The sequence below is a fragment of the Corapipo altera genome, unplaced genomic scaffold, assembly GCF_003945725.1.
Source record: "Corapipo altera isolate COAL_440 unplaced genomic scaffold, ASM394572v1 0, whole genome shotgun sequence".
NCBI lineage: Eukaryota > Metazoa > Chordata > Aves > Passeriformes > Pipridae > Corapipo > Corapipo altera.
In genome coordinates this window covers 74,121,140-74,147,661 of record NW_020884872.1, presented here as the reverse complement: position 1 = coordinate 74,147,661, position 26,522 = coordinate 74,121,140, and the positions used below count along the sequence as shown (strand labels likewise).

The window sequence follows — 26,522 nt, the reverse complement described above, 5'->3', positions numbered from 1 at the left end:
ACAAGTCCATTTGGAACATGCCAAATATGAGTTACAACAAAACCCACAAGTGATGTTGTCATGGAGTTCAGCAGATAGTCCAGCAGAATCAGGATCACACATAGAAGGAAGAAAGGAGCAATTCAATTAGTTATTATGGGAAAAGAGCTGGAAATTAAAGAGTGCTAATGTTACGCTCCAACTTTGTAAAGTAAATTAAAAATTAAAAGCAATACTTAAGATCAACTCTGGTGCTAAAAGTAACTTCATCTTTACAAGCACATCTATAGCAATATATATTCTCTAAGTAACAGAGGAGACAGCAAACAGTTTTATACCTGAGCACTATTCTGCCTTAAATATCAACTACAACGCTTCTCCCTTAAAAAAATTAGACACGGAAACATTGGCAAACTGGGGGCTGGGGAGGATCAGCTTTTTTATTTCCAGACAGAGCACATTTATTCTTTTAATAGCAATATAACGTGAAGACTTCTATATCCATATATCTGTGGATACTTCAAGTCCATGCTACCTGGACTCAGTCTTTTAACACGGCACTTTAGAAATCTTTAGTTAAGACTTTGAAAACCCTATCCAAATAAAATTACATTAGTCACAAAATGCATAACTGGACTATGCTTAGTTTAAAAAAACTTCATATGTATCTAAAGCTTATTCTGAAATATCAATCTGGGATAAAAATCCAGTTAATATTCCACATTTATTTTCCTTAGCTCTGTGCCTAATATTAATAAAGGTATATATGCTTACATAAATTTATTTGCTTACCAGTTAAGAGCTAAAACAGAAAATGTGCATCCGAGCACTTACAGTTCAGTATTTATGTAAGTGTTTAAAAATAGAACCCCACATGGTGAAATTTAAACTCAACATAACATAAACCATTAAAAGCATGGATACATGGTACAATCAGATCTGGAAATAACTCATCATTCACCTGTTGAGGACAGTTATGCTTTCAGAAGAAATTCCTTCTGCATAGAGATCTACATTAACTGCCCAGGTATTCAGAGTTCGACAAGGACATTCAAGACCAGCACTTTATTTTTATGCCTGAATCAGAAAAGAATTCTTCTGAAAGCCTAACTCCAGAAAAAGCAGCAGAGCTCTGCAGTTCTAAAGTCTGCTAGTTCACATATATATTGCTAAAAAACAGCATTAAATCTGTAAAGATAAAAATATATGCAACTTAGATCATGGTTGTATATATGTGTTTGACATTGAATAAGAGAAATGTTACTTCAAGAGCTGCATAAAGTACCACTACTGAGCCAAAGAACCTTTAAATCTGCAGCACTGGATAAATCTGTTAAAAAATTACCTTTAACTCACGCCAGCTTGTCAGTAATGGATATGAATTTCAACAAATAACTTATCATGTACTCCTGATCATTTTTACCATTTGACTTTTGGCCAAAAAGTTAAGTCATCTTTCCAATAAGGAAACCTCTCTCCAGCTAATGAGAAAACTTCAGTAATTAACAACCTCCAATAAAGTACATGGGGGAAGCTACTTTGAAAATGTTCTGTTCAAAGACAATCTGTGGTTCAAAAGACTGCAGTGGAACAAAAAGAAGATTACTACAACTTTCCTCTTAAGACTTCAGAAAAACATTCAATTTAAAAAATTAAATTTTTATTTCTGGTCTATAAAGCATGGTCTCCATATCTCTCACTAGAAATTAACTGTTACAGTGTTTTAGTAGAGACCTCTCACAGGATCTTTAAAGTGTCTTTCCAACAGCAACAATACAATAAGGCTACGCCTTTCTGTAGGGGCCTGCCCTCCAAATTAAAAACCCTCAAAGTCCAAAATGAAGCAAAAAACAAAACCTAATTTGTCCTTCAGAAGCATGCAGAAGAAAATGGAAGTAAAGAAACATTTTTTAAAACATGCATTTTGAAGTGTCAGTACATTCCCTACATTTTCATACCTGGAATGACTTTTTGTAGAAAAACAACAGTTTAAGTTAGATACCATGATTTATGATACCGTGTTCTTTTCCATGCACCTCTTTTTCCATGTCTGTATAATCACAAGAGAATGTTCTAGAGGTGACCAATAACACAGTGGTCTACAGCAAAAGCATCTCCCAAACCAGTATTTTGTGAATAGCATCTTCCCTACTTCATGAGAAATTATACAACTGATAAAATGAGCTGGCTCCTACAACATGAAGTGAGATCCTCTCCTTTTTAATTTGTAAAGACCAGACTCATCATATATTTAGTGCAAAATCAAAATCTCATTTTTCCTCTAAGGAACAAAATTTTTTGTTCAAACTTCATTATACAGATTGCTCAGTCACAGACAGATACTGTTGAGAAGGTATATATAAAAAGATGCAGCTACAAAATGCTTCCGTGTTCCAATAAAACTATAACAAAATCACTTTATATCATACCACCAGTAACCCAAATATCTATTAACAGAATAGTATTGAAAAAATATGTAAAAATCAGATTTTAAAATGATACAGTTGTTTCTCTACATAAGACATTACAGTTAGGAAAAGTAACCATCTGGCTATGAGAACAAAGCAAAAATGGCTAGTGCTTTAACTGCATCCCAATGGCCTATTGCTTCTGAATAAAAATTCCAGATGTATACAAGATATTCCCTACCACCCATGGCAATTCGGCAATACTAGTTTTCCTGTATTGATATGAGAGTTATGCCCAACAGCTGTTGGTATACTGATTTTCTAAGTGGTGTAATTACTGTCACAGTTCTCATGCATTTTACAGTGTTAGAAAAGAAATAGAACGCTAAAGTTGCTTAAAAAAATTAAATAGTTTACACAAAGATATCTTCACACTACATAGCTTCCAACATTTAGCTGTTCAAAACCTCTGACAAGTTAATTCATAGAATTTAGTTTTACAAAAGAAAAGAACAGCAAAAGTCTAAATTTACAGATTACCATTCCTAAGGGAAGTAGGATTTTCATAGTAACGTCAAAAAAATATTGCCCTTCTGTGCTGTACATTATTTGTATGAACAAGTTTTATCAATTACTTTTAACAGATTCAAAACCTATAACTTATTCAGCGTGAAAATACCTTTGGTAACAAAAATGGGCCATGAGACATGACAGCTATTCAAAGTAATTAAATTTGTGATACGTTACCACTGTTCCATTATCTGGCATCATTGGTGTTCCCATATTTGCAGCTCCTTCTGGTCCCATGGAAGGACCAGGACCCATTGCAGGGCCAGGTAAAGTTCCTCTGTTGTTCATATTCATACCCATCATTGGAGGAGGGCCTTGGTTACCAGCAGGTGCTGGGCTAAACGCATCTATGCAAAACAATCTATACTTAGAGCTGTCCTATCTTAATTTTACAAGAACAAACAAACAATTTACAATATTTAAAAAGCCAAATGTACAAGACTTCAAATACTCGAAATAAAAAAAAAATATATATTCTTTGAGACTGTACATTTATCTCAATCATCTGCTTTTAAACAGATTCTCAATAATCCCTAGTATTTTGCATTACATAATTTGCCTCACGTGTTTGAAAATCCCAACCTTTATAGCTTTACAGGTGTACAGTTTCTGTGCAGGAACTGAAGCATTCATACAGCATATATATGCAGTATACACACCATGAATTAGCAAAAATCTCAGGTCATTTTACAGATATTGCCAGCTATAAGGCAACTTGGCTCTTTAGGGATCATAACACACGAAATGTACATTCGCAAGTACTCTTCTATCAATATTATGTTAATCGTATATAGTGCACAGTAAAAGCAATACCAGAGATGGTACTCAGCTTCACGATAAATTATTTGTAATACAGCATAAATAAAATCTTGCATTTAGCTGTAATTTATTATGGGAAAAGTACCAGAAAACTATGGGAAATTTTGCTAGAACTGAAAGTGACAGAACAATGTCCTCCAAAATTCTGATTCAAAGTAAGAGGTAGAAAAAAGCTTGAAAACATATTTTGAGGAGATCATTTATCTGTAATATTGCACTAGGACACACCACTCTGCCAATACTCATTAACATACTCAACATGTAGGTAAAAATGCCTTCATAACATTTTCTCCTGTTGTTGTAAGAAAGAAAAAAGTCTGATTATATAGCTCACATCTGCCATTATGAAATATCATCAAGACTGGTGGTGATGCGTTCTCCTCCCCCACCCCCAAATAATCCATTCTTTTCAATGAAAATACCTTTGGAACCTAGCCTACACTTAAAAGTATACACCATAAGAATACAAAGAAGTTGGATATGTCACTAGACCAATAAGCTTGTTATTTTAAAAATAAACCCTCTCACTTCTCATCACAACTGTACTTCTTCAGTAACGAATATATAAATGTACATCACTGTGAGCAGGCCATGCAGTACAGAGTACTATGACTATCTGCAGGTATGCAAAATTACATCTGTATTACCTGCCTTGATTACACATATCAAAACAGTCAGTGAAACCATGGCATCCAAGATATTGCTGCTGAAACTGAAGAGCTGGGTTTGATCATTATGTCAACTGCAAACTGTTTAGCGAAAACAATCCATGCAACACAGCAGCACCTGTAAAGTGCTAAACAAGTTTACCAGAAAAGACAAAAATCCTGTAATTTTGAAAAGCAGAACTCTTTTGAACATAGTAATGAGAAATTCCCACACCTCTCCCTATGACACTAACTCAGAACAAAGATATGCTCAAGCTGGATGTTTCTTACCTACCCACACATGATTAGTTCAGGAAGTGGGTAGAAGATCATGCTACAATTCAACAGAATTACCCCTAAATTGTCTTTTAGTATCATCTATTCTGTGGTTAAGAAGAGGAGGAAAAAGGGATGTCTAAACTGCCAATATAAGAAGGAACCCTTTTTTTTTCAGACGCTCTTCCTACTCTACAGGACTATCACGTTGGCAGCAATCAGTGCGGGCAGTAGTGCCATTGCCTAAATGCTAAATTACTTGTAATTGGTTTTTCAGGCTAATTAAACTGAGCCAGCTGGCCACACACAGGCAGCGTTACTTCGCTGTCAATAGCAACAAAGTTCTCATGCTCGGTATCATACAAATGCACCCACAGTGCTTCCAGGGTGACATATAGCAACCTATACTATGATACCTGTAATATTAATCCTGTTTCAGGCAGAGTCAGCTCTAACAGGAGGAAAATTACACAGTGCAATACAAGGAGAGAGTGGGGCCCTGCACACTTTCAGCAAGAGGCCACTACAGTATTTTAGCTTTAACTCAGAGGTCACCCAAAAGACGCTAAAACCTAACAACTTGATTGCCCATTCTTTTTGGTGGGAGACTGATGTTAGCAGTTAACTTACAGGACCAGGTTTAGTAACAGATGGAAAGCCATCACCAGTGTTCATGCAACAATGCACAGACACTAAAAAAAAAAGTCTTTTTCTGCAAACTGGAGGGCTGAAAAAGTACACTATAAGTCTGAACTGCACATACCAAAGTCTGCCACAGTTGGCAACACGCCAGTCAATAATCCTCATCAATGCAGAGACAGTTCCCAAAAAAAGTTCCTTTTTTCCATATTGAAGTTTATAAGCTGCAGTTAGCATCACAGATCCAGCTAAGTGCTATGATGAGGCATACAGACTCTCCCAGAACTTCTCACCGAAAACTACAAAAAGGAGCAGTTCCGCACAAGTCAGTCCAACACTTATTAAATCTGTCCCAGAGGTACTCTGCCTCCTATTAATATAGTGCAGATGTTTCCATTAGTGAAGATACTCCAGCTCTCTACTGTCCCACATGATGAAATGTTGCAAATGGCACAGGCAAAGGTCAGTTAAAAATAAAGTTACAATTCTGACAGCAATGTTGAAAATGGATGCAAAGGTCAGTAACTAAAGATCTACTATTTAAAGGTCTACTGTAAGGTTTCGGGGTCAAATTATTTTGGTTGTACTCGTGGAGTTGCTAAAATACTGGAGAAAAACCAAAATCTCTATAGTCTGCTAACCTAAAATCTAGACTACTTGTTATGGCTATTTTAAAATAGCTGTTCAGTGTTACTATAACTTCTTTTGGAACTACACAATTTATTTCTAAAAGTATTAGGTTTAAAAGTTAGAAAACAATACCATGAACATCACTGTTAAGCATTAAAACCTGGCAAGAATTGCAGTAAATATACACTTAAAATCTGGATGTAAAAAGTGTATCTTGTGGATCTGCACAACGAAGTCTCTTAGTTAAATGAAGTTTTCGAGTATGCTGCAACGATACGCAAAAGTACAACTATAAAATAAAAAATTTAGTCACAATTTATGCTTCATTTCATTACTTATAGATAACTTGACGTCTTCCTTTAGAATTATTTTTAAAGCTTTTCATCATCCCCAAAAGAAAAAGCCTATTTTTATATTGCAGCTATAAATGTGTCTCAATTAATAAATGCAAGGAAATGGTGAATAATGTATTTTAAAAGCTGAACCAAGCAGATGTTAGTCTATTCATTAGTCTATAAACTCTCATTACTCAAAAAGGTCAAGCAACAATGTTTACTAAGTTTTATATGTAATTTCAAGTTTAAAATACAGAAAAATAGTTCCATTACTTTTCCTTAAATTACCATCTTAATTTATTTTAAATTAACACTAGGAAGTTTCTGATAGATATATATTGACGGTTAATACAGTTCAGAAAGATTTGGTGTTCTTGAAGAAATACTCTAAGTTTCAGTCTTGTTTAAAAGCAGATATACTGGATAAGTAAGATTTCAAACTGTTTCAGTCTGCATATATGGAGCAAGCACTAATTATCATACTTTTCTAGATTTCACAAGAACAGTTCTTAGCAGTGACAACATTTAAAGTCACAAGAGCAAACAGAGAATATTTGCAAATACAAATCTGCAGTAAATTAGTAGAACTCCAACCACATTATTCATTAATCTCATCAAGAACTTGCCAATTTTGACCGCTCCATCATTTCACTGCATGCAATCACAGTATAAACTTCTCTGAATACACAGTCCCTCCAAAAGAATGCCAAATATTTTTTGAACATAAAATTCCTCTTTTGTATCAGATAATTTCCAAAGCATCATCTTTCCCTGAATTTTGTTTCTCTTAACTTGCACATCTTATTTTTTTCCCATGTATGGAGAAAGCAATAAAGTAAAGATACACCTTGGGGGGGGGCAGGGAAAGCTCTTTGGAAGTAAAATATGTGGGATTTTTTACTTCCTAATATTGCTTACTCCTTTTTACCAGTAGTTGTCACTGATTAATAGTGCTTGAGTAACATGTACAGTCCCAAAGAAAAAAAATTACATTACAGAAGCCTTTTTCCTTCAGATCCCTACCTCCCATGTTAATTGCTCCACGAGGACCCATATCACCCATTCTCATTTCCTGTTCTCTCTGAAAGTAAACATAGTTTTCATGATCAACCTATCATTCTTAGAATTTAAAACATTCCCATTTACGCCATAAAAATAAAAACGTTAAAATTTTCAAAAGTTTCCATTGATTAAAAATAGTACAAGGAACGAAGTTAACTATACTCTCTTGTTTTTATAATATCAAATGGATTAAGAAGTTCAATATAGCAATGCTGTACATTTTTGTGTGTTAAAGATTAAATATCACAAGTTTAATTTATCATCTGCAGCAGTCTAAAGCTCCCAAATAATTATGCAATCAACTTTAAATAATCCAGTGTTTTTCACTAATAAGAAGTATATTTACATTTTAACTGTAAATAAAGAACTCTTATTACAGTACTGCCTAAAGGCCGTGGTTCAATAATAGTCAATCTGGCTTCATGATTCAAAAATGCTTGTGTTGACTGGAAACCAAGCTCGGATGTGTTATATTATGGTATATAAACTCCATCTGCCAGATCATCTTTTTTCCAAAAGTTTTGACTTAACCTGGTGGCAGAACGTGTTCTGATAAATGATTTTATGCTATTGATATGCTAGTTCAGATACTGACCGTGCTTTTGAAACCAGCACAAAACTGTAGTATATTAGCAGAAACTATAACATGCATTTATACTAAACAGACAAGTAAGTCAAAGTGATCCAGATTCAATTGATGCTCAGTCACCCAACAGCAAAAGAGTTCTGACACTGCTAACCATGAACCACGGCCTGCTGTGAAACTGTACTCAAAGGACAGTACCCAGAGTGGTAAAAAATGATCACTTAAAGGAAAACAAATTACACTATCAGAGATAATTTCATGGATTGCAGTATTACTCATTACATCAAAAGGATTAAATAGAAACAAATTCACAGAGCAAAACAAAAGCTAAAGAAACTCTCCTCCTTAATTAAAAATTTTCTCCTTAATTGAAAATTTTCTCCTTAATTTTTTACAAGAATGATAACATATTCTGCTTGAGCGAACACACGTGTGCTAAGAATAAGCATATGCAAAACAATTTACCTCATTTTGAACATCATTCCACTTACGATTTAAGAGCATAAGTACAGATGCACTTTGAAAACAAATCCATATACTAGGCAACTAATCAGTTTATAATCAACTTTTACATGGAAATATTAATAAAACCAAAATACATTCACAGGATTTTTACAGGTTCACAAAACTCCGCTTTGGTCAATCATATCTGGGATGCCAAACGTGAGTCTTCTATCTCCACACCCTTCAAGTGGCAGACATCATTGTTTGACAGAACAGAATCAATAATTTTGCAAAAATATCCTGTTATGGGAAATTGCCATAAGATACACGACAAAAAGTTCTCAAGTCAACAATTTTGTTTCTAGTAACTCATATTAACTTAGAAAACGTACTTAACATAAGAAGATTGCACACTGTTTTCAAAAGAATGTGACTTAGTGTGGAGAGGAAAAATAAGGCCTGGTAACTAAGAGAGAGATGTAGATATTAAGGTCCAGCTACGAAAGGCCATTGATGGAACACTAAGGAGGATCTCTTCTTTTGACCCTAGAACCCATGTTAAAAATTTGTAACAGAGCATGCAGCTACTTTGACAGACCTTTCACAGTAACATCCATTGGCATTTTAAGTAAAATCAGCACCCCCACTAGGATCAATCAAACCATAAAATCCTAGCAATGTCACGAAATCAGATACAACTTTGTTGATATTAGTCTGCTTGTACACCTCAGCCCTGACATAAGGAAGCAAAAAGGAAAGTGGTGTATCATCCCTAATGTCAATCCCTAGCCCAAACTGACAGAAAACCACCATGGCTATCAATTTACATTCGTTAGATTGTGTGCACACATACAGGCATATGTGCACGTGCGACAGGACACGCCACAAACAGTTGTGAGATACTCTTTAGCTACAAGGCAAAGTACCAGATTTTGCATTAGTGCACATAACTTACTTGATTCATGTCAGGTTCAACTGCAAGTTGCTTAGTGTTTGGTCTTTTTTTAATATGACAAGTGCCATATAAGGCAGGGCCAAGCTCAACACTGGCTAGCTAAGGATGTTAAGTACCGAGCTATAAAGCTGCACTAGCTTGCTCTGTAAAGCTTTAATGTACACTTTCCTTAAAAAGCACATTACCTTCCAGCAATAAACCAGTTTTTGTCTCAGCCTGAAATGTTACCAGTCTTCAGTTAACCACAAGTACAGCAAGACAGGTAGAACTTGCAATTTTTATTTTTTTTTTAGTCTAGTCTAACATTTGTAACAAAACCCATGAATTAATTATTTGTCATTTTTGTAGCTTTAACTTTGGTGTTGAATTAGTACAGTATAAAAAGTATTTCAGCAACAGAATCAAGATCCATAAATGTGCCTTATGATCTCTGCTGCCCATTAGTTTATCAATGTGCCTGCAAGAATTATTATTATTATTCCTACTGTTGCATGTTCATAACTTATCATGGTTCCTTGAATTTTCAGCACAGGAAAACTCTTCTGTACTGTTAAACACAGAATTCACAAATTTTCTGTCAGAGAAAATACCCAATTTCAAATGTTAACTGATAGTATGTATCATTAATGTCATTAAATGCTCCACATACCAGCAACTTGTATTTGCAGGAGTCCAGATGATAACAAAAATTTAGTCCAATCACACACAAATCATGTCCTAGACAACCCTTTACTATGTGAGCATAAACATGTTATTGCAAGTAAGTTAGGTCAACTAGTCCATGGGTTTTGCCCAAAAGATGACAGAGAAAGGAGTACCAACAGGCAGTTTGATAGAGTAGCTGAACCAGTACTGGCTGGTAATTACAGCCCACCTGAGAGCTTCACTTTTGGATAATCAAGCCCTTTGCAGAACTCAACAAATGAGAGTGTTACCTTCTCAGAGCTTCTTTTCCTCACTATATGACTGCCCTTTCTTCAGCTGAGTAGTAGCTGCTTCAGTCCCTTCCCAAAAGCCACCCATAACTACCCATAAGAGGGAGTTAAAACTGAGCAGCAAGAGAGCAGGGCTTAAACTCTTAATAGAGAAATATGTGGTGATTAAGAACCTCTGAAGTCACCTGGTACCTGGGAAAACAACTTAAATTGGAAGAGAACAAGAAAAATGGATGATACGCAATATAGGGGGAAAAGAAAGCGATAAGACAAAGAATATGTAGGAAAGTGTACGGTAATCTTTGAGAAGGTCAGGAAAAAAAAAACCCAAACAAACAAACAAACAACCCCAAACAAAAAAACACCAAAAAATGTCCTACTGTCAAAGCACTGTTTACACAACTCAGAAGAAAGCTTTCCAAATTACTTCTGTTGCAGGATTCTTATATAATACTTCAGAATTCATTAATGCAAACAATCCTCCGATTTATCTGAGTAATTTGCTTTTAGAAAAATTGCTATGATGGCAAATACAGAATTATACTTGCTAATTGCTTTAGATACAAGCATGAAAAATTTTATTTCCTCACAATTCCAACTCATTTTAATGTCAATTGTAAAAAGCAGATCTACACAAAAATACTGAATTCGGTTTTCAAAGTATACATTTTACATTTCATATGGTATGGATTCTCCCCTTTTACAAGTATTAGAAACCAGGTCTCTCTAGTATTTGAGGTGTATCATGCACAGTGTTCTTATACCTTAAACACCACTGATACAGCAGTGCAAGTACACAGAGAACTGCCAAGATGATTCTTCTCAGGTTTTTTATATGTATTAGTTTTTTGCTAAATTCATTCTACAAAACCATGAAACCAAATGTTTTGAAAAGAAACCTAAGAATTGATACAAGAGAATGTATCAGATGCAAATCCCTTCTCACACCAAAAGTAAAAATACAAACAGTCATAAAACTGACCTTTTTTAATAGACAAAGCAATACTACTTTTTTTCCTGAGAAACAGGCTTTGCAATTGCAGCACCCCAGAGAAAATTAAAAATCTTGTCTCCAAATGATGCAACAGTCATGGTAACAAAGCTATCCAAAAATTATGGTATGAAATAAATATAGTATGGAATATTTTAGAACAGCAAAGAGCAAGACACCAATGAAATATTAAGATAACAGTTCACACAGTTTACAAGTGTTTGGGGCCACAAGATACACTTCTCAATTAATACTTAATATTTACTCACCTGTCAGCTAAGGAATGGTGACCACAGTACTGCCAAGACATGGCATCCAAAAAATGCCTTAGCAAAAAAAAGAACACTTACCCTATAAACTTGCACACAGTAGTTTAATTAGCACTTCATCTAGGTTGAGTATTTAGAGCAAAATGTAATTCACAGTGCTGTTGATTCTCACTTGTTTTCATTAACATGGAAACCAAATTTGAGTCTCTATCAGACTGTATATCTGTCAAAACAAGTATGACATTTCTGTACCTCTTACTAGAATTCCTTACTCCCTTCTAGTGTGGTTCATTTTATTAAGTTTTTTCTAGAAAAGAAAAATTATTTCTAAAGACCTCTTCGGGAGGCATAATGCCCATAAACCTTACACAAATTGTAATTTACTGAAAGATACCTATATTTTAATGACATAAATCATAAAAGTTATTAAAATTGCTAGTTGGCAATCAAAACCAGAATTTGGGAGAAAGTTTTGATTGTGCATTATTTGTCTTTTCCTCAGAATGCCTATTTCACTCCAATGACTACTTCACTGGAAGCTAAGCTGCCAGCAAGAAGTTAAAGCAATAAAAACCTTCTCCTCTTCCATCCACCCTTCTTGTCACCTTTCCCTCTTTAACTTGTCCTTCAATTAAGATTCATATGTAAGATCCAAAAGGTACAATATCCCCAAACAGTTCAGTTTATTCCATCACATACAGTAACAGTAATTTTAAATTAAAAACATTGATCTTTCAAAATCCAAGATTTCTGTGTAATCCTGAGCGCTGCAGTCTACATGCAGAGCTGATCCCTCCTCTGAGCTGGGCATCATACTAGATGATTCCAGAGATGTCTTCCAGCCTTAAGTACTCAAAAACTCTATGAACTGAATGATAGCTCCTACCCAGGAGTTTGGAAAAACATAAGCTCTCTTACCTTGCAGAAAACAGCACAAATATATTAAACTAGATAACTAAAGTAAATGTAGCTGTAAAACATATAGCATACAGTAAACTATTTTTAAATAGGAAGCCTAATGAAAAGAATCTTCACTAGGTTTAATAGCTGTCAACTATTCAATCAGGACTCAATCTCCAAGAAAAACATCCTAAGAGGGCTAAAGGAGATAAGGGAAATTTACTCCTTAGTGACTCAAGTCATCAAAAGAACTGATGGACATGACTCACTAAGTTACAACATAAGCATAAAAAAAAATCTATCACATTGATAAAACCACGAATACACACTGCATGACATACACACAGATATATATATTCCAGTAAATGCTACAAATTGGAAAGAGATTCCTAACGGTAGTAACAATTATAATTAGAGTTGTTGACAATAAGAAAAAAAAAATCTGATTTTCCCTTACAGAAAAAAAAAAATTATTAGTCCAGTGCATTAATTATTTCCATTATTTCAATAGGATTGCAAAGGAAGCATCAATTTTATTAAGACAGGGAAATTAGTGTATTTTACACAGATTAATAAAGAATTGGGTAGGAGAGTACTCCATTAACTACTGAAAAGCCTCTCAGCATATCACCTGACACTAACACTGTAAAAGACAGAAATGAATTGCAGTTTTGTGTGTGACAGAGAGCACACACACACTCAACACTCCTATTTTACAGATTTAGAAGAAATCGTTTTCAAAGAGTTACGTTTTCTCTCACATTCACCTTAAGACCAGCCAATTCTGATCTTTAGAAAATGGAAGACGGTTCAGGATCTTTATTTAGGCAAAGCTAGCTTCTACTTGCCAAAACACACAACTTGCTGGGTGTTTTTTTTTGACAGTATGGTGCTGAACAACTGTGAACCTCCCAGTAAGCTTTGGTTTTGCCATTCTCCTACAGTTGGATGTAAAATGCAATCTGAAGTAAAGCTGACTTCCTTTCAGTACATTAATCCTCACGTGATGTTTCAGTCAGGTCTACACTGACAGTTTTGGAAAAGGAAGCAGTTTAACTGCACTAATACTACTCACATTACAAAGACTTTTAGGGGATACCTCACTAATCAGCAACATTTAACAATCTCCTGAAAGAAAATACTATTTAATACAAAACACCCAGCCACTAGGCTAATATTTTAAAGCAGTAAGCCCACCTAGAGGCCCCTCAAATTTGTAAGCATCAAGGTGACTGAAGGATTCCAGAAACTGAAACACATTTTTACTGAACAGTACAATGTAAATCTCATTGTACAAGCTGGCACTCATCTGTAGCAGTTGCCAAGTCCTATTAACACAATCTGATTATAAGTGTTGAAAAAGTTAAAGAATGAACAATCATTACATTACTATTACTCTCAAAATATGTTACTGCAAGAAATATTTTTTCTTAAGATTAGTTTCAATGTGATTTGTAAAATTCTTAAGTTTTCCTCAAAATCTAAACTGAAGGGCAGCCAAGCCTCTCTTTGTAAGAGATGCTCCAGACCCCTAATCATCCTCGTGGACCCTTTCCAGTAGCAACTTGTCTTTCTTGAACTGTGGAGACCAGAATTGAGCACAACACTCCAGATGTGGCCTCACTAGGGCCAAGTACAACTCAAAAGTTTCAGTCAACTGCAAGTGGCTAATACCTTAGAGTGAAATCCATCTGCAGTAAAAAGCCACTTCCATTAAATTGTTCAAAAACTGTGAGGTTTGTTTGGGGTTTTTTTTCTAAGTTTTAGGGTAGAAAGTAAACCAGATTAGGAAAACAGTCCAAAATACCTGCAATTCTCAAACTGTTAAACTTGAGAACTGCAATCTTGTACAGTAAATAGACAAAAGCCATTAACTAGAATAAAGTACAAATAACTATTTTCATTCAAAAGCTTATGTGCCTTTTAAAGACTTTTTATAACATAAGCTGCAGCAGCTTTGTTTTTACAGAACTCATACTTTCAGAATGCTGTATTACAGGTCAAAAATTCAAATTACAATCTAACTTGTTAACAAAAAAGAAAATAGTCTAAAATAAGTCAAGATTTACCACAGAACCTAGTTTGTTGATTATAGAACTTGGTCCCATATTGAAATTTGTGTCTTTCCTGCTTCATTATTTTGTCTTGCAGTTCCTTGCTCCATCTCTGAACTTTAATACCGCATTTAAACCACTGCATTAATATATCATTATTTCTGAGCTTTTCTCCTACCTCTCCCATTTCCATTTGTTGTAATACAGTAAAATATTGTATATACAGTGTCTACAAAATAAAACTGACTAAAAAAGTATCTCACTTTCTCATAACCTGTGGAAAATGTTATCCACCACACGAAAAGATTAACTGTATACAGAAGGCAGAATCAGGCCCCAAACAAACTGCATATATTCAGAAACTAGGAAAAAAATCCAAGTATTTTAATTCCATGCCTCTATTTAATCACCTTTACATCATTTACATCCAGGTAAAGGAAAATCCTACCATGTCCCCTCACTGCTTATGAAGCACTCTCAGAGGATGTAACTGCGAAGGAAGATGCTTTTTCCAAATACCTTTGCTGTTGATTATTTGAGAGAAAAACAGAAACAGATATTCTGTCAAATTTTCTGCTTGATATAACAGCTAACACTCACAAGAAAGGTCAAAATCTTCTTGTCAAATATTTTAAGGCAAAATTCAGAAATAATTTTTCACAAGACAAGGTGCTTAGAAGGTAACCACTTTTAACAGATCTGGAAATCCTTTGAAAAATAAGAGAGAAGAATAAGAATATATTAATTCTCTTAATAGCAACTTTCTCATTACAACATTCTGCCAATTAATCTGGTTCTGCTGGAGTTAAGAGCCACCTTAGATCCATGGAACCAACATATGAAAACGATTTCTCCCATTTCTATTAGTTTCATTTTTTCAATGACAGTAAAGAAATTAAAAACATAAATTAAATGCAGATCAAGAACTGAACATAACACAAGTATTTTTTCAAAGGCACTTTACTGTTTACTTACCCACAAAACTACTCTCTGGAAGAAATGTCCATCATATCACCAAGTTCACAACTGAGACATGTAATACAATTACACTACATTCACAATATATTCACAACTTCAGAGGCATATTAGAGAATTTTATGCTGCATCTTAGAATTATTCTGGTTTTATTTGAGCTAAAGAAATGTCATGAGAACAGGTAAGTATCAAAACAGACTTCCATGGGAGCATTTCTTACTTTCACAGAATAGACTGCAAATGATTTAAGATGCACTCCATAATTTACCCTGGTGGGTGTGGATTTGAAGGGCTGCTTAACTGATAACAAAGACTGGGCTAACTGTACCATCATGCACAAATGCACTAAAATACTTAAATGAAAATCAGGTGTCATAAAAGAATGCTGCATTTTAGATTTCCCAAATGTTAACTTTTCCTTGCACAAAAACCAAATCCATACAAATATTAAAAAAGAGTGAACACTGGATTGGTTCAAAACAACCGCCTTCCCCAAATGATTCAAAGATGAGATGGACTGAAAGTCCTCAATGCTTACTTAGAAGAAAAATTAATCACCTAAGAATATCCTTTATCATGAAGTATTTATGTAAAAATCTTACCTACTTTTTAATTGAAGTGTCAACGATAACACTGCAAAATCAACTTGAAACACTTTAAAAGCAGCACTACTTATAGTCACAGTGCACTAAATCTGACTCTTTGCCAGACTTTTGTATTAACAATTTTTCCTCACCAAGCAGATAGTAGATATGCTGACTAAATTATAACAAAGAAACCAGTCCACTTGTAGTTGCTATCCTGTAACTCATCTGAGTTCCCAAGTAAGAGAACATGCAAGTATTTGCCAAAAGGAAGCTGAAAGACGAAGTTTTTCAACGCTACAAAGAGGTCCTGTAGGAGAAACTTCTAACAAGCAACCACTCTCTTTTATATATGTTACATACGTTGCTTACAACCAGAATAGTTCAGTTTAAGATTTTTCCAATAAACTTTTGGCCTGTCCACAAATACAGCACATAAAACATAGAAAAACATGAACAGAGAAGCATAAATGAAACTTTCTGGCATGAAACCAGGCTCCATAATTTTCCAGCTAGTAGTTTTTACAACCTGTAGGCCAGATACTGTAAAACTGGAGGAACATGAGGTAGACTGGAACAAAGATAGATCTTCATTCATTTATTCATTTGAATAAATGAAGATCTGACTGAGGAAAACACGCTGTAACAGGTAATTCTAGTATTTGCAAAGTTTAAGAAACTGGTCATCTAAACAAATCCAAAAAGATTAAGAAACATTGCTTTCTAGTTAAATACCCTAACTCAAGTCCACACACAGTAACTCTTCAGCTACAGTGTCTGCTTTCATCAAAAGATATCCAACAAAGACTAGTATTTTATTTATGCAGTATAGACCCAAAGGTCAGAATCATGTTAGGGACACAGTGGGGATCACAATCATTAGGGACAAACAAAAACAGCTGGATCTTATCTAAACATAAAAGTTCCCCTATAGTTAAACAAATGTTTAATAATTCAGAAAGAGTGGGGGAAATGAACAAGAAGACTCAATAATAATACTTAGAAAGTTATAAAAACCAGCATCAAGTACAGAAGAGAAACAAAGCCTGAAGAACCTAATTTCATGTCATTTTTGGATCTTTCCTGTTAATATGTTTAGAAGTGACAACTACAAGCTATCGAGCCAAAAAAAAGATACACAAAACTGCATTCAGGAACTCTACTAAAAGCAGTGTGCTTTGTGCCACGTATAAAACAAAACTAATACAAACACTTTTTCATCCTACACAATTCTAGGCCTAAATTAGTGAGCCAGTAGCCATTGTAGGAAATTGTAATGGTGACAATTTTTTTTAGTAGGGCCTGTTGTGACAGGACAAGGGGTAATGGCTTTAAACTAAAAGTGAGTATATTCAGACTAGATGTAAGGAAGTTTTTTACAATGAGGGTGATGAAACACTGGAACAGGTTGCCCAGACAGAGAGTGGATGCTCCATCCCTGGAAACATTAAAGATCAGGTTGGACGTGGTTCTGAGCAACCTGATGTAGTTGAAGATGTGGCTCCTCATTGCGAGTGGGTTGGACTGATGGCCTTTAAAGGTCTCTTCCAAACCAAACCTATGTTTCTAAGATAACGTTCAGGAAAACTCATCTTCAAATGGCAAACTTTAAATATATTTAATTGGCTCTTTAAGTGTTAGCTTCTATAGAACTCCCCATCTGAACAGTTACAAAACAGCTCTACCAAAACCGATCTTTTTACCAAAAAACACTACATATTAAAAATGCTAATAAATCTAACACCTAATCTCTGGAAAATTAAAGTGTACTTGATGGAAGACAGAAGTATCAGATTTAAAATCCATTTTCTTCATGGAAGACATAAGAAAAGCACTAGTTCTGGTAATGAGATAATCTTACTCTCACAAAAAGGCCTGTGAAATATTCAGGAGAAAAATTATAAATATTTTAATTAAAAAACCCTTTAGCCTGGTATCAATAGACAAGTAACTGCACTAAGACAAGCTAATTTCTACGTCTCAGTTTACTGCATCATCATTATTAAAATTTTCTGCTCTGTGAGAGCTACTGAAGCAAAACGTGAGAGGTGAAGCAAAAGGTCACAGTAAAAAAAAAAAAAATACTCAGAAGGCACTATCTGTAAGAGACAAACCAGATCTGTAAACAAGTTTTCCTCACACTACACAACAGACCCTTTAACAGGTTTCCTCACACCAAAAAATACTATTTCACTTCTTGCTTCTTGGGTGTTTTCCTCTTTCTTTAAACACAGACCCTTTGAATAAAGACAGACTTTTCTAACTGGAGGAACTTATTTTGGCTGCAAGTCTCAATGCCACCAAGTAAGATCTCAGGATTCAGACAGGTGGGTGAGTCCAAAATAGGTACCAAGTAGACAACTGAAACTGAAAGTTAGTTTCTTCTTAGTCTGGGTAAATACGTGTACAAACTCCAAGTCAAACTTAACTGCAGTAGCTGAGGAAGAAAAAATGAAAATTATTAAGGCAAACATCAATTTCAGCTTCTTCAAAATACCTACGGCATTTATCAAACAAAATACAAAAGCCTCATTCTTACTTGTCAGAATATAAAAAACTGAAGAACTCCATATTTGAGGAACTTAAGTTGGATAAGCAGATTTTTTTTTTAAACTGTGAGCAGTAATAATTTTTGGAAATAATATTAAAATAAAGAATATAGACTTAGTAAATCTGCTCTTTAATAGATTTTATCATTTTATGATAAAATTGTTATGAAACAGGAAAAGCCAAGTATGCAAACAGAGTATTTTACAAACAAGCATACCAGATGCATTTGAGGTCTTTCTATTAATAATTGAACAAAAATGGCATCTGCTAAAGCTGAGGCCTCATTAAACATCAAGACTGACAAAGACAGATGACATTTTGCCATTACATATGAAATATCTGAAACATCTGAAAGGCGTTTAGTTTCTTGATCATCAGTCTTACTCAGGGAAAATAACATTATAAACAAAACCAGATAATCTAGAGAACATGGAAGAAAAATTCCTTATCAATTACTGTAGAAGAGAACAAATCTGGAAATGCTTAAAAGCATACTGCAACACCTAATTTCATGCTAGAGGTTTATGCACATTTGATAGCACATGAAGGTACAAAAATTACTTATGAATAGTCACTTGTTCTGTTTGCAAGTTCACATGAAGTACATATTAGTATTTTCTAAAGCACTTTGTGCAAACACTAGAAAATAACTGCAACAGAGTAAAAGATTAGTCTCCTAAATACAGAACAAAAAAAATTTATCACATCACCTAAATACTCACAGTTCACACATACAGAAATACAAAATTATAAATTAAACATTGTAACAATTATTTGCTGTGTTACTGAAAAAATTACTTTAAGCAGCATCCTTGAGACACAAAAACTTAATCTAGAAAGTCAATTATGAACCATCCTAAAATGGTCATAGAATACTTATAACCCAAAGATATCTTATTCCACAAATAGCTTCAGTTCATGTATATAAGCACATAATATGCCACAAAAAGATGGTTGAAGTTCTGCATTGTTTTCATGCAATGTCTTTGCATACTAAAAGCAGATGGCAGTTAAAATAATTTTTCCTACCTGACAATGTAATTAAAGGCTGAAAATAATGTATGTAGTTTCTGAAAATAATACGAATTGAATATTTTAAGGCCTGTTAAGAAAGTATTATTCTTGCCTAAAGTAACAAATTTAGTATCCAAAACACAAAGGAACAGAAGAAACGCATGATTTAAGAATCGCTCCACTGGTGTATATCACTGTACTCCTGCAAAAATAAAAATAATTTAATGCTACTGCCAAAACTAGAACCACCCACAAAACCGCAAACTGCATATTTATAAACTGCTTGCTCAAAGGCCTATAGCATGTTGCTTTAGGCACAGGAAGAAACTTGATCACTGAAGTAAAACCACTGCCAAGAAAAGCAGGAATGTTTTGTCAGGTTGGCATTTTTCAGTTCTATGTTTAATGATCTGCCTTTCTCCAAGCTCCTTTTACCTTAAAAGGCTTTTAAAGTGTCAAACATGACCTACTGCTTCCACAAGTATGTATGCTGGATTGCAGTAAGGAGGTAAATCATCTCTCCCAACCATGTCTCTCTCTATAAAAAAAAGAGCTTTTATAAAGCATCAAGAAACAAAGACTTTATACAACCTCTCAAAACTTCACCAGCATCAGCCTCACTAAGTATACTAAGCTGTCAAGATAAAATAACCAACATTATCAGAAAACAGATCAAATTTGAAAAGACCCTTGGAAATTTTTTATTAATTTCACTGGGCATCTGCCTTAGTCTAGAGTAAGGTAGGAAATGATTCTGTGAACAATTCAAACTGTTTACGCTACTAGAGCTTTTGAGCATAATAGTATCAGAAGACGGGATAAAAATACAGTTCCATTCACTTGAGAGGCACAAAGTGCAAAAAACTACTCCTGAATTACAGAAGTCCAAGGAAATCTGACAGTCTTGTTTCAAACATGTCTAATGCTTAACTTGCAAGTTAACATAGAGGTGAGGGATAAGACACGCCTCAGTAGGCTCCAAACAGTAAGAAACGGAAAGCTACATTTATAAATGCTCCAAAGAAGGACAAAACTCTTAGAAGAAAAACTAAATATGGTGGGAATATGAAGCTATGAACTTCACTCTTGTTTTGCAATGTGCTCTTTTACTCCCTTGTTCTCATCTGTCTTACAGCTTTTGATACAAGTCCACTACAATCTCCACTGTTGAAGCAATCTCCACTGCCTTCGTGGTTGCCACTTTATGCCGATACTTACACAACACACTTGAGCAGCAGTGCTCCTGCAAGAAAAACTGAAGAAAAGCAAAACATCTACAAATAATTCCTGAAAAGACTATGAGATTAAAAAGAAAAGTATTTAATATACGAAGTCTTACATGAAAGAACACGAAGCATTCAGAAGTTTAAACTCATTTCACAGGAATCGGTTCCTTACATATGCAAGTTACACTTTGAAAAACAGAAGTTTCCACGGAGAGAAGAGGGCAAGGACATCCAAAAATCTCAACTCCCCCTTTAAACTATCAGTAAGAAGAGCTGAAAGTTTTTATTGCAACTATTGTTTCATCAATAACCACCTATTGCACACTGTTACTACAGAATTAAATCTGTACACCACAAAACTAAGACTACAACTCCTACATATTTTGGTCTCTCTCGTAGGTACATGAAAACTATTTTAATATACTAAATCCAAATCACTCTAAGCTGGTGACATGAATAAAAGTATTTCCTGGAACTGGAATTATTTGGTAAAAAGGCTTCGACTGAGATTTAACAGTGTAAATCTAAGCAAGTGATTCACAACTGGATAGTAACCACTGCATGTTTGAACAACTAATGTATTAACCAGCACTCAAAAGTACTTTTTTTTAAAAAGTACTTGTGCTGTTGAAAAATACAATATTGCTTTCAATCACCATCAGCAAGATCCTCTTTCAGATAGAGGAATGTACACAAAATAAAAATTACCAAAATACTACAGGAAAACAAATTTCCCAATTAAGGCACTGTGAAATTAGAACGCACATATATTGAGATATAACAACAGATTTTAACTAACCGACTTTTAGAAAGCAAGGGAAAATCTCTAAGCAATATGGAAGTGTTTATCAATAACTTATCTAGTAGAGATCACAGAACCAAATTAGTAAATTCTTTAGGCATCACTAGGCTGCCCATTAGACTAACAATCAATACAATCAAATTTCTAACGTACATCACCAGAAACAAGAATGCTTCAGGAAAAGAAATCCCCCCACAGAAAATATTTTTATCATCTGTAACTAAACAAAGTAACTGGACACTGCATTAAACTTGATTACAAGATGCTTTTCAAAAGTAGTTATACTTAAAAGAATCAAAGTTTAATGACTTAGGGAAAAGATGAGATAGAAACTTTCAACAGGAAAGCGTAACACTGCAGCCCTATATGAGAGATTCCAATTCTGGTTGTCACACTTACCATTTATCTTCCTCTTTTAGACTGAACAGTAAAAAGGGATAGGATATAAGCGAAGAAAGCTTACTTTTCAAAGCTTTTAAGAAACAGAAACAAGGATTAGAAACAATTATTATTGTCCTTCTAAATGCTTGGCAAGAGACTTTAATATGTTATAAGGATTATGCCAAAAGAGTTTTTATCAAGACCTGATATGGTAAAAAACTATCCACCAATATAAAAAAATGCAATTCTTACCAACAGTCAACTTTTAAACTCTTAAAGTAGAGAATAACTTTTTCAGTATATGTACAATGGTAATCTGAGACTAGAAGTAAGTACCAGATGGAATCTGTTCCCAGTAAACAAGTATTAGTAAGAACAAATAAAAACAAATCATTGTATAAGAAATTCTAAGTCGAAAACAGATTTGATGTATCATTTTGCAATCTCCGGACACAGTTTACAATTTTTGTCTGCTGCAAAATGCAAAGGTTTTTTCAATTCCCATTCACACTACCTCAGTACAGTTATCTAAAAAAATGTTGTAACAAACACCTAAAAAATGACAGGTGAGCTTAGTCACAGAGCTGCCCTGATTAGAAACTGCTGCTAAAGAAAGTAAGTAAACACATAACTTTCAATTTTGTTTCATTCTTCCTTTTTTTAAGTTTCAAAGAACATCAGAAGTAAAACACACGTCAGAACATGACCAGAATACTAAAGACTAGTCTAGATAAAAGATTTTTGTCATATATTATTGTATATGCCACTTCATATGACATTTAAAAATACACCTGTACTACATATTCCTTTACATATAACTTTCTGCACTTTCAGTAGGGCTGTTACTGCACAGCTACAAATATATATTCTAGCAATGCATAATTAGTTCCAGATGAACCCAACACAGTGGGGAGGCTACATTCTTCCAAACCATTCTTCCACCTTTGCCTTTCCCCTTCAAAAAAATTCAGTGTATAAAAGCCACAAAAATTGTGCACAGTGATTGAAGTGCTTTCCATTCGAACCACTCCTCTTCCCTTCTTACCCTACATTTTTGCCAAGTCCAGCAAAGCAGCTTGGCATAGTTTCTATTTACACAGAGTTTGGAATTTAAAAACGTAGATAAGCAATGAGGACGGCCAAACCGTGGCAAGCAATTCAAGCACAGAGACTAAATAACATTTTCTCAAGACAGATATAATCAGAAAAGCAGTTATGGCTGTGGTGGCCAACTTTATCTGGTTTTCCCCAGCACTCCAAGCTGCAGAATATAGGCACAACATCCTGACAGCAATGCAATCTGCAGGAGCTACTGCTATCCCAAGCCTGTGGGTTGGCTCCCCAGCTTCCTGCTGGTGCAGCTCTCTGCAGCGAGAGGCACGGGCCTCACACAACAGGCACAGGAGGATTTTGACAGGTAGCTTACAGGGTCAGAAAGTCAGGTGACCCTAAAAGATGCTACATTAAGATATTAAGGTGAAATGAAATTTCACATTTGGCAGTACAGAAGTCACAATCAGTAAGTACTGTTTCTAAATTACATCAGGTAACTGTTACATGCTATTTACCAAAGTCTGTTTAATAATATTTGGAACACACTAAAGGACAGTATGAGTTTTGAACTCCTGGTCTTCATCAGCCCGAAAAAAAGACATGCTGAAAGAATTTTCTTTTACAGTGTGAGCACTTACAGAAATAAAAGACTAACTGCTTTCTGATCCAAGTCCCTCAAAACACCGAGTGAAAAATCAACTGATAGTTGTTAGTAAAATCAAAAGAACTATTTTGCTTTCTCCCAATCTTTACTAAAAACACTAAGTGGCAGAGGATGGGAAAAATGTCCTGCCAAGAGCAGGAAATCATTTATTTTCTAGCATCTCTTAGGATGTCTCAGAACATATGTAATAAATTCTTTGCAACCACACAGAAAATTTTATGGTATGGAATGTAAAATAGGTATTTCTTCCACAAAAACAGAAAGTAGCTGAGAAATCAGCAGTTCATTTTTGATTCATGTATCAAGTTGTATCTGTGAAGGGGAGTAAATTTCCCTCCTGCAGACTACAGTTGTTTATAACATAAAAGAGCATTGTGTGAATCACTTATTCATTGCTTCCTCACTAAGAATAGCTGTAACAGTAAAAGACATCCTACTCATATGAAACTAAGGCATTTGCAACACAGGTTGCATTCATTTAACTGATTTGGTTGGTAGAGAGAGCCATATTCCTTTACCAAAACAGAGCATCACGAAAACTTAGAAGCTGACTCCTCTGATACCACCATTTTGCTAGTCCTGCAGAGGCAGACAATATCTAAATTACTAATATAAATAATGTTGAAATTATAGAAGAGGACAATTTTTCCCCACCTTAATAATCTTTCAGTCTCCTTTAGTAAAGATTTTTATATTTTCTTCATCTAGTTTTACAGTAGGGTCAAAAAGAAGAGTGATTTTAGGCTCCACATTAAAATTAACACTGCCCATTTTATTTCTAGAGTATATTATTCTTAAGGTGAGCATAAACCAAAACAAGCAATTCAAACAAGCTTAACACCATGAACTGGTTTCAAATTTAAACCTTCAAGTAGATTAAGGCACCTCCTCAGGGAAACATCATTGATTCCCATCCCCTTTTCCCAAATAAAAAAAGACAAATTATCTAAACACCTTAAGGTAACTGAAGTGTTACATCACCAGCTTGTAGGAAAAATAACAGTGATGTCATCATACAAGAGAACCACTACACTACTGAATATGCACCACTTCTCTCAGGAGAATGACGGAATTCTAAATTAAAAACAGTAAACATGAAGATGGCAGTTCAATGGCTAATACAACAAATAATACAATAAAAAAATTATTTTGCAATTTGGACTTTCATCATAGATTTTGACTTACATTGTCCATGAAATTTGGCTTAAATCCTCCTTCCTGCTGCCGTCGTAATTCCTCCTGTTCCCTCTGCCGTAGCATCTCTTCTTCACGACGTCTATGTTCTTCTTCATGTCTAGAATATTTTTCAAAAATTATGTCAACTTAGTATCTTCACCTCAGTCTCAGGACGTAAGACCAAGCATATACACAAAACTGGTCATTACTTATTCTTTTTATACAGTGTAAGGCACTAATCTACTCCACTTGATGAGTTGGAATATTATTGAAGTATTTTTAAATTTTTTTAAACTGGAATCCAGGTAATTGCAATACCAGTATATACTGTGTAGACTTTCAGGTACATACTGGTAAGCAGGTTAAAACTTTTTAACAAGTCACTATGGATTAAAACATTTCAATACTGCCAACACATACATTTTTAACTCTGAGTTTGTGTTGTTCTTTTTTCTTAACACTTATTGTGATATTTAACACAAAAAGTATAAACTTAATCAGCATGATGATACTATGTCTATTTTCTTAAATTTTAGCAGAGACATGAAAACCAATATTTGCAATATACCAGAACATAAAGTGAAATCACCCTCCAAAATCCCATGTCAGACTATAAAATTGCAATGCTCCAGATCCCCTGCCCATAAAATCTTAGAAGCATGTTCACATCTATCACAGCTATGCTGCAGTGACAAGGTTAAAATAAATATGAAACAAAAAAACTATGGTAAAACATTTCTACACTATTTAGAAATCTCAGAAATTTACAACAGAACTAGTAGAGCTGACACAAATGAAAAAATTCAGGGAAAACTTGAAACCATTCTTTTACATTAGCATTATATTAACATTATCAGAAACAGCACACATTATGCTTTTGAAAAGCAAGTTTTTAGCAGCAGAAACACTTCTATTTGGTACCAATAGCAAGCTCGACAAGCTGAAGTATCTAAATTCACACAGGCCTACAGCAGCTGCATGCCACACTTTTGCACAGTAGAAGACAAAATACCTCAGTTGTATCTGCTTGCGTTTCTGAAGTTCTTGATTTCGAAGTTCTTCCAAACGCCTCAATTCTTCTTGACGACGCATGAGATCTACCGGGATTAAAAGTGTATTTAAATATAAAAGCTGTCAATTAACAGTGTGGCAACATAAAAATTGTTATTATTGTAGGGTTACGGTTATAACATTCAAATTTTAAACAAACTCATCAATGCATTTAACTCATTTCTTCCCGTAAAGCTATGAAAAAACACACTGGATCTATGGCTCACAAAGGCAGAAAGGTACAGGACGGGCAAAGCCTCCACAGCAGGTTATGACAACAGAAATTTGAAGTCCTCAAAGAAAAGGAGAAAAACCTCACAGTCCCTTAAATCACATCCTGGTTTTACATCTGGGGCAGGGCATCAATGTTCTCACAATGCCGTATACTGCTAAAGTCATACTACCAAGTATGAAGTACCCTACACCTGGTACACTGCTAGTACAATATATATGGACTTACTTATACTCTCCACTATCTATTGCAGACCACTAAAATGGCACACATCAAAAAAAAAGAAAAGTTATATGAATTTCTGTGCATGAAATCC

The 26,522-nt window shown here is 34.7% G+C and overlaps 1 protein-coding gene across 10 annotated transcripts in view; it reads right to left on the bottom strand.

Moving 5' to 3' along the window:
- Positions 1-26,522, bottom strand: part of PSPC1 (paraspeckle component 1) — a 61,391-nt gene that overhangs the window by 24,457 nt on the left and 10,412 nt on the right. For 5 of the 10 annotated variants that reach the window (XR_003529247.1, XR_003529243.1, XR_003529244.1 and 2 more), the window contains exons 5-8: positions 25,937-26,021; positions 24,934-25,042; positions 7,327-7,384; positions 3,135-3,304 (exon numbers count right to left, since the gene is read on the bottom strand). Coding sequence is in view for 6 of the 10 variants with exons in the window: in XM_027652942.1 (XP_027508743.1) it covers positions 3,135-3,304; positions 7,327-7,384; positions 24,934-25,042; positions 25,937-26,021 (422 nt within the window). In the remaining 4 variants the exon portion in view is untranslated. Of the gene's footprint in view, positions 1-3; positions 148-3,134; positions 3,305-7,326; positions 7,385-14,455; positions 15,024-22,101; positions 22,123-24,933; positions 25,043-25,936; positions 26,022-26,522 lie in introns of those variants that run through there. The other 5 variants (XR_003529249.1, XM_027652988.1, XM_027652970.1 and 2 more) reach the window with 4 other exon arrangements.